The sequence below is a fragment of the Cyprinodon variegatus genome, unplaced genomic scaffold (genome assembly GCF_000732505.1).
Source record: "Cyprinodon variegatus isolate N-32 unplaced genomic scaffold, C_variegatus-1.0 Scaffold785, whole genome shotgun sequence".
Taxonomy (NCBI): Eukaryota; Metazoa; Chordata; class Actinopteri; order Cyprinodontiformes; family Cyprinodontidae; genus Cyprinodon; species Cyprinodon variegatus.
Window position 1 is genome coordinate 370,503 of NW_015151238.1, and position 9,047 is coordinate 379,549.

The 9,047-nt window shown below is 37.0% G+C and overlaps 1 protein-coding gene across 2 annotated transcripts in view; it reads right to left on the reverse strand.

The window, feature by feature from the left end:
* Positions 1-712: 712 nt before the first annotated feature.
* Positions 713-9,047, reverse strand: part of LOC107098521 (alpha-(1,3)-fucosyltransferase 7-like) — a 13,437-nt gene continuing 5,102 nt past the window's right edge. The window contains exons 1-2 of one of the 2 annotated variants that reach the window (XM_015396250.1): positions 6,114-6,142; positions 713-2,694 (exon numbers count right to left, since the gene is read on the reverse strand). In XM_015396250.1, coding sequence (XP_015251736.1) covers positions 1,636-2,694; positions 6,114-6,128 — 1,074 coding nt within the window. In that variant the 5' untranslated portion in view covers positions 6,129-6,142 and the 3' untranslated portion in view covers positions 713-1,635. Of the gene's footprint in view, positions 2,695-6,113; positions 6,143-9,047 lie in introns of those variants that run through there. The other variant, XM_015396251.1, reaches the window with a different exon arrangement.

The window sequence follows — 9,047 nt, forward strand, 5'->3', positions numbered from 1 at the left end:
TTCACACATTTTATTAGGTACTCCGAATTAAGCTTTCTCCAACAATCATTTCCCTATTTTTTTCTTTTTCTGTCCAATTATTCTTCAAATATAGAAAATAAAACGTGTTAAATATTTTTTCTATGATTAACACAACACAGTATAGTTTTAAAAGTTTCTAAATAATAACATCTATGCACCAGATTTCAAGCAATCCTTTCACTGAATGTTGTCCTGTGTTTAGGATTAAGAGGATTTTATTTGAAGATTAATCTGAATTTATAATTCTTCCAAAAGCTAATTCCACAAAACTTTCAAAATGAATTTCTATGATATGATTTTTTTTTTTATGATCAACTAAATTTAGTGAATTGAACATTTTATACAAGCAACATCCCGACATATATAGATATAGCAGGACATCAATTATTTCCCAATGGATAGTATTATTCTTTGTGCCTTGAAAAATTTTGTTTGTTTGTTTGTTTATTTAATCCCTCTTAGTAGAAATAAATTTTTTTTCGATTTGCTTCAGGAAGTTTCCAGTAATTACCACAGAAGTCCACTGGGTGGAGCTCTTTCACACATTTTAACAGGTCTTTGTTATTTATGTTTTGCAACAATAATAGTATTATATATATATATATATATATATATATATATATATATATATATATATATATATATATATAGCATGATAACAGATGTTAAAAATTAAATGTTTGGACTCTACTGGCTTCTACACAATGTGTAATGGAAGTGACACGGTAACAGGGTTATAAGCCATACACTTTAATTTAACTTAGAGAGTGACACAATTCAAACCCAGTCCCCATTTTAGTCAAATATTACAGATGCAATGTTCATCAAGAAATTAAAAAAATGTTCTAGAAATCCAGTTAAAAAAGTAAAGAATTTAAATATATATTTAACAAATATAAAAGAATAAATATAAACTTTATTTTTTATTATTATTCATATCAGTTTTTGCTTCAACCATCTGATGTGAGTCGGGCTTCAATGATCTCCAGTTTAAAGTTAAACAAAAGAAATTATTACCCACATATTTCTAAAGGAGTAATTTTTTAAATATATTTAACTAGAGGTGACTTTGACAGTCTTAAAAAAAGCATGATATAGATAATTTATACCATTGATTTGGGTTATATACAGCCTAACATAACTATGGAAAACATTTGAAAATATTTAGTATCAAAGGGACAAGTGGAACTTGGAATGAGTAGAATCCAGAAAGGCTAATTATTTATGACCTTTTCACAGATAGGTTTGTGGGTAAGTTTATATTGGTGTCATTTTTACCCATTTGCTAATTAATAGTGATTAGTCTTCAGTTGATGCAAACAAGATTTTATTTTTATTTAAAGTTCCAGTTAGTTCTTCTTATCATATATTTTGATTTGGTTTTTTGCTGATTTGTTTTGCCCTAATAAATATCCATGCTAAGGAAACAACATAAATACCTCCTCATCACTTGTGAACATTAACAGTATTTAAAGTTTTTATTTTTAATTTTTTAATTTTTTTATTTATTCAGTGGTAAACTGTTCTCACTTTTCATTTACCCTTTTGGTAGAGTGCGAACTTGGAAACAATAGCTGCTGTAAAAATGTCAAATACAGCCACAGTTTCTCATAGTTATGAATAAGCTTTATCCCAGGCCTCTAAATCTGAATAAATTTTATGCTGAGGTAAATAGTTGTACTGTAAACAGATCTTGCAAAGCCTTTCCCTCCAGTCTCTATAGACTTTAACTCTCTGGTTTTGTTTCCACTTAAAATATTCCTCATATCGCTTTCTGTCCTTTGCAAGTCTTTGAAGATGCTTTCCTAGTTCTTGCACTGATGCAAAGTCATCAACGTGGATAAAAGAATGATCTGGAGCCACAGCTTTGTAGTCACTTATGGGGGGTCCCAGTACAACAGGTACAGCTCCTCCTTTGTAAGCATTATACCAAAGCTTCTCCGTGATATAATCCTTTGCCTGTGAGTTCTCAAAAGCCAGATAAAAGTAGCAGCGAGAGATTGTTGGTAAGAGGTCTGCAGAGGAGAGGAGCTTTTTATTCCAACGGCCATAAACGTTTATAGGAACTGTGGCCCTGAGCTCTCTATACACTTGTGTCCGTTTGTAGTGGTTCATGTAGTTGCTGACCACCCAACAGACCAAAGAGGTCTTATTTATGTGACTGTCATTCACCAGGTTACCTCCCAACTCCGAAGGTAGCAGTTCACCATATGGTATGCTCACATCAGCATCCCTTCTATAGGATATTGTCAAATTGAAGATATTTGCAAACTTCTGTAGGTTTCCGTTGTGAGCAGGAGATTCCAGGGACATCCAGGCCCATCTCTGGCCCTGAGGCCGTTGGAGCTCGGTGGGAAGTTTCTGGGTACCATCTTTCAGTTCTCTGTTGTGGAACACAACAACATTGGCTGAGGGGAAAAAGGAGCGCTTGTCCACCAGTTTACAGTCTGCTATTTTGTAGAAATCCCAGCATACATCACCCTCCAGACTATAAGGATGTCCATAAGGCCAGTGCCAAAGCAGGACAGTCACATTTCCTTTGCTTCTCCAGTAGTTGCGATTACTTGCTTCAGGCCATCCATTTTGAAGACATAAAGAAAAAAGACAGATGATGCAGAAGAGAAGTCCCGGCTTCCAGGGGCAATGTTTCATCCTTTTAATATCAAAGTACCCCTGTTGATAAAAAGAAACAAAACAGATTATTAATTGCTCTACAGGATGAAGTCTCATTAAAACTCACATTTTTCTATCAATTTTGTATTCCTTAAATGAAAAATAGCTGTCTTGGATGTTATGGAACCGCACCATCGTAGAAAATGATCTCTGGCCATAACGGTTAGAGTGGTGTCTCAGCTGTAATACGGTATTGCTCTGTCCAGCTCAACATGCCCCGCTTTAGCTTTGATATTGCAAAGTTCAGGTGATCAAAACTCAAAAAAACAGATGTGATCGTTTCCCTCAGCAGCCTCCGGGAGCCAAACAATGAAAATATTTTTTGTCCTTCCTGTTTCCCAAGCCTTCAGTGCATTCCACCAGTTCATCCACCCACTTCTCCAATGATTTGAGCCTACCCAACCAAGGTCAGTGTTAAATCATCCTTCATAGCCTCCAAGCAAGATTTTTAAGCCTTGCAATAGCATGTCTGAAGTCAGAATACAGGAGTTGATAAATAAAAACAAAAAAGAAAGGTAGACCTGATGACAATGAAAATCTCTAACAGTTAAGTAGTTCTCATGTGCTGTACCATTTTGCTCAAGTATAACAGGAGTAGCAGAAACGGTAGAGACAAACACATTACAAAGGGCATCGATAGCACGCCTACAAGATGCCACTCTTTCTTTTGTTTATAAAACTTCATCAGTAAGTCTATCATAAAGAATCAGATGGAGTTTTTCTTCGTTTTTTTCTCCCCGCCTTGCACGTGTGTAGCTTTTCAAAATCTTGGACAGCTATACATCACGATATTCTCTGGTGACTGTGAACGCATTCAAGCACATAAAGAAATATCCACATGGATGAGCCAGTTTTCTTTAGGTGATTCATAACAAAGCAAAAAAAAAGTCTAAACCGTTGTTCAGACATTGTTTTAACAGTAAGAACACATCTTCAGTTAACAGCGCCAGAAAACCCCAATTAGCCTTGAAATCTAGGTATGGGCATGGACCTTAACCTTCAGGCAAATAAAGCCAGAAAAAAAGTTGCCCTGCTATAACCTAAAAACATCTGCAGGATTAAATGACTCTGTATAATATCTCAGCAGGACCTTATCAAACAAACTCATTATTTTATCTTACACTTGATTACTCAAACTGTGTCTTTACAGGTATGTCTGAAAAATCAATCAGACAGTTGAAATTGATCCAGAATACTATTGCCCGGAAACTAAGAAAGCGGAGCAACTTCAGCCCAGTTCTAAAGTCATTACAATCTGAAAAACTCACACAAAGAGAAAAGACAATTAGGAAAAATTTATTGATACAATTTCTTTGTCTTTGGCGCTCAGATCTTGGCAGGAAACATAGTGCTTCATTTTGATAGATATATATGAACAGGAGCAAAGAATAGGGCTGTTTATCCCCAGGCCTGAAACTGGTGGTGGAGTGGAGATAGATGAAGTTGGTCAGTCTGTAGACTGCTGGTTAGCGAGACGTTATGCTGAACTTATGGGGAGATCCAGTGGATTGATTGCATGAGCTGATACTAGAGCTTCACTGAGAGACCTGGAAGATGGAAGTCCAGTTGGATAACATAGGTTGAGAGAACCTGTCCATGATAAGCAAGCATTGAGCGACAGTGGAGAGGAAAAACTCCCCATTGGGAAGAAATCTCTGGCAGAACCAGGCTCAACATGGCGGTCTTCTTCCGGACCGGTTAAGATGAGACATGAAACGCAGTAAGAGTCCAACAGGAATGACACTCTAATGAAGCTTAGCTATGAAGGTTAAGGAGGGGATGGAGGTGGGTTGAAACGGTGTCCTCTGAATGAAGTCACACAGCGCATCCGCCGCCCGCACACAGGAGCAGACAGGTGCGTATCGGAGGCCTTTAAGTTGAACTTTGGATGCTGATTGGCTTTCGTGGATGTGTGGTTCAAAGCTGATTGGCCCTGTCGCAGCTGGATGAAGGAAAGCAATGAGTTTCTTCAGTTGAAGTTCCACCTACGCTCCATTAGACTAGTTTGTCATATCTCAGAGAACAGGCTATACTTTAAAATCTTTTTGGACTATTAGTCTGTAAATCACTGAATAACTTATCACCAAAATATGTTAGACTTGTTATCAGTGTGTCAGCCACCCAGACCTCTCAGGTCTTCTGGCTAAAGTCAGTTCTGCATACTCAGAACCAGAATCAAACACAGATTAACTGCGGCCATGTTGCCAGGTTCCCACCGGTTACCTGGCTGCCCAGGTCCCAGGAGGTTAGGAGCCACATGCTCATTAAAGTGCCTTCCTGTGACTGTGATATACTTCTTTCATTTAAAGCACCCTGAAGGATCTTGCTAATGGTATGTGTTATATAAATAAACTTGTCTCGCCTTGCATGTGTCTCTGTCAAAAGAAAGTTTTCTGTTAATATAGAAAAAAAGGAAGTGAATATTTTTGCTTGTAGATTAACTATGCAGATTAACATTAACTCGACCCAAATGGTGCAACTTTAATGTTACTGTACAAGTTTTTACATTTTCATGTTAGCTAATTTCATTCCACAACGATCATTTCCAATAATCAAGACGACAGGTTTTTAAACCAAGCAAGTGTCCTTCTGACAGGCAAAAGTAAATGCTCTCTCTGGGCCAAATATAGCAGAGCATCAAATACCTTCCAATTCTGTTCCATGTTGGTGATACAGATGTGTACAACAAACACACACAATAAAAACACAGTTTACTGCTTAAAAGATTGTTATTTCAATGTAAAACAAAACAAAGTCTACAATGGTACACTTTGAAAACTTACAATGGTAAACAGCACATAAAAACCTTGATATCAAATTCTCCTATACCCCCATTTTTACTGCATCTTTGAGTTAGTTTGAAACAGTCAGTCATAGTCAAGGAAAGGGAAGTGCAATGAATAAAAGAAAGAAAACATTAACAGCTTAGCTTGAAATGAACTACAATATGTGCAGCCTTTTTCAAACCACAAAGTACTCTACATTAGAATGGTGATTTTTAACAACGACAACAATAAAAAAAAAACTTAAGGAGATTCAACCAAAAGAAAAGAAAAAAAAATCAAATTGCCTTCTGTTTAAGGCCAGTTAGGCATGAGTCATTTGAAACACTAATTTCTTGTAAATTACTTAGAAATTACTTAAAATGTGCCTAAACATCTGGTTCGTCAGGCAGTTTTTAAGAAGGACCCTAACACCAACTAAACAAGACAGTAGCAGACCAACCTACACACAAAAGAGATCAAGTTAGACGAGCAACTTAAGTAGCCAGGTAATAAGAAACTGCCTCTTCCTTCCGTAAAGTGAAACCAGTCAATGGTGATCTATACTTCACTCTCTAGAAATGTGTTACCTACAATAATCAAGAGGATGAATCAGCAATAGTTCTAAACCCAACTCACACTTGATGTCAAACATACCTCTGTGGGAATCATCAGCCTGGGATCTGATCTCCTCAGGAATCTACCCGCTTTTAAATGTAAATGCTGATTACCTTTCTCACTGACAAACCAGCTGCGCTCTGTCACAAGGTCTTCCCTCTATGGACAAGAGGAGGAGTGCACAGCACCCTCCTTCAGGGACGAAATGCCCTGGCTACATATATATTAGATAAAACAGCTGCTTTTTGATCTATCATGTGGCAGGACAATATCCTCACTGGTCGGTAGTGCTGGGCAATATGGAAAAAAAACATATATATGTTATTGTGATATTTTATATCACAATAACGATATATATTGCAATATGCCTGAATCTCTGAAAAATATGACAAAACAATATAATTGCTTACTTTTTCAGCTTTATTTTGAAGTGACATTTATAGAACTGTCACAAATTAGAAAAATAAATTGTAGTGCAGCAATATATGTGCATAAGAAGAGGAGGAGGTAGGCTACAATATCCTTCAACTTTTTCAAAATCCTACAGGCATTTAAATTAAATTACCCAAATAAATAAATTAAAGTGCACTAATGTTTAGTTTATTAAGTTTCTGAGTAGAAAAGCACAAATTTTTGAACAAGATAGTTACAAAAATAAATCGTTTTTCACGTTTCTGAAATCCGTAACCTTGTAGTGCAAAGATTGCATACCATAATAGCAAAATAAATGATGAAAATTAAATAAATCAGGGTTGAATATAACTGTAAACTGTTTAAGGTATCATACATCTAAAAAGTGCAAACAAAAAGGATACATTGTAATGTAGAAATCTTTTCTCGTTTCTGTCGAATTATTTATTTATTTTTCCAACTTCCTCCCGCTGTTTTACAACTTGCTTTAACTCACACTTTTTGGACCCTTATGTATTCTTTTTGTGGTTCTTCTTTAGGTGATAGAAGAGGTTTGTGGTGTTGCCGTGGGGTGAGGGAACAGTCTTGTAGCATAGTATGCAAATGACCGTTGTCTGCATCGCGTCAGACTTCTTAAATCCAAAATGTCACGTAATCACAGGCGTGTGCCCTCTTTTTGGTAAAAAAGTTTCATCTTGGGTTGCCTGTGTAGCTGTCTCTGTTTGTTTCGTCCATGGGTTTAATACTTCAGCCTCCTGTTTCCCGATCTCTCATGAGTTAAGTAACGTAAAGCATGTCACAAACCCGCATGAGTCAAAAGCCGTAAAGAAGCGTGATGTTGCAAAACCACAGGACGGCGCTTCTTTGTGGAATAAAAAAAAAATCGTGTTTATCATTCATAAGCTGTGTGTAGGCTACCTGGCTACACTAATACGTTCGTCGTAGTCTACCATGGGAAATATTTGCTTGAATACGAGATAAAATTGTGTTAGAAACGACTGAATAGAATTAGCACTATAGACGCTTTTCTATCGTCCGTACGATATGTATCGTCCTATCGCCCAGCCCTACTGGTCGGTAAAGAAGAAAAAGTGGTTGATATTCAGCAAGTGTGAAAATAAGTAGGCCTACAGACCTTTTAAAGAAGATTAAATAATGAGGTGGATTTTTCTACAGGAAACTTTACTCCCCGAAGTGATTTTCATCAGATATTATTTTCCTCTGGTCAGAATAAACTTTTTTCTTTGGTATACTGAAGTATACTTTAATCAGGGCACTCAGCAATGCAGCACATTCCCGGCAAACACTCTGATCAATACAGGCTTAGCGAATAATGAATGAAAATCAGGCCCATACAAATGCAAACCAGTGCACCGTTTTGGGAGAATCAAAGGCTATGGAAGAAATGTCAAAAAACAATTAAAACAGCTACAGCTTATGCAGCTTAATAGAGACCAAACATGCATTTCCTGGTGGCTCCTCAGCTTGTAGCTCCAGATTGTCCCTTAGAATAATTATCAATTTAGCCTTTTTTAGATATTCTTAGTGTAAAAATCTGCCCTATAAATTTTTCTCCAATTCAAGACTAAAGCTTAGAGTACAATTACATAATTAGAGAAGAAAATTTTAAAAACAAAAGCCCAAAGTTTCTCTAAAAAAATTAACAGAAGACTCCTGTCCTGACAGGGAAAAACTGCAGAGAGATTTGAAGGCAGCAAAGAAGGTAATAGCCGCCGTTTCCCCTCCATTATACCTCCCTCTGCCTCAGCAGAGCCAAATCTTTCAGAGCTCCCATCATGGAACTGTTCTGTTGGCCTCAGGTAGGCGCTACAGAAACATTAGGACAAGCACAAAAAGACCAATTTTTTCCTAAAACCTTTAAAAATTCTGAACTCTGACATGCACTGATATTTCCCTAATACAATCCCAATGCATGTGCAACATTACAACCTCTGATGGGCAATATACTCATACACATTTATCTTTATTCTACATATATTACATTTATTTCTGACAAAATTTAAAGAAATGTTTAAGACTGTACACTAGTACAGATCTCCTCATGTTTACACTGTTTCACATATTTTTAATATTCAATATTTTTCAATTCAGTTTTTTCACTGATATTGATGGGCTTTAATCTTGTAATGTGTCTGACAAAAAAGTATTTCTGATTCAGATTCTTAGAAGCAGGGTCGTATTTTAGTTGGATTGAAGAGCAGTTAAAATAACAGGATGTTAGGCACTCCAGGCATCTTGGGAGTATGCTTATAACAATATTTGGAGAAAACAAAAGCTTTATCTGCAGAGAAAGATTCCTCTTTTGCCCGATTATGTCACAACTCAGAACACAGGGTATTCAGGAAAGAGAGTGGGATAGCTTCAAATAGCTTCCATTGAAACAATGATGGATCAGAGTAGCAGCGGTTAAGGCATCTGAGGAAGGAAACTCTTGCCCTGCGATGTTGCCCTGCGATGTTGCCCTGCGATAGACTGGCGACCTGTCCAGGGTGTACCCCGCCTCTCGCCCATTGACTGCTGGAGATAGGCACCAGCACCCCT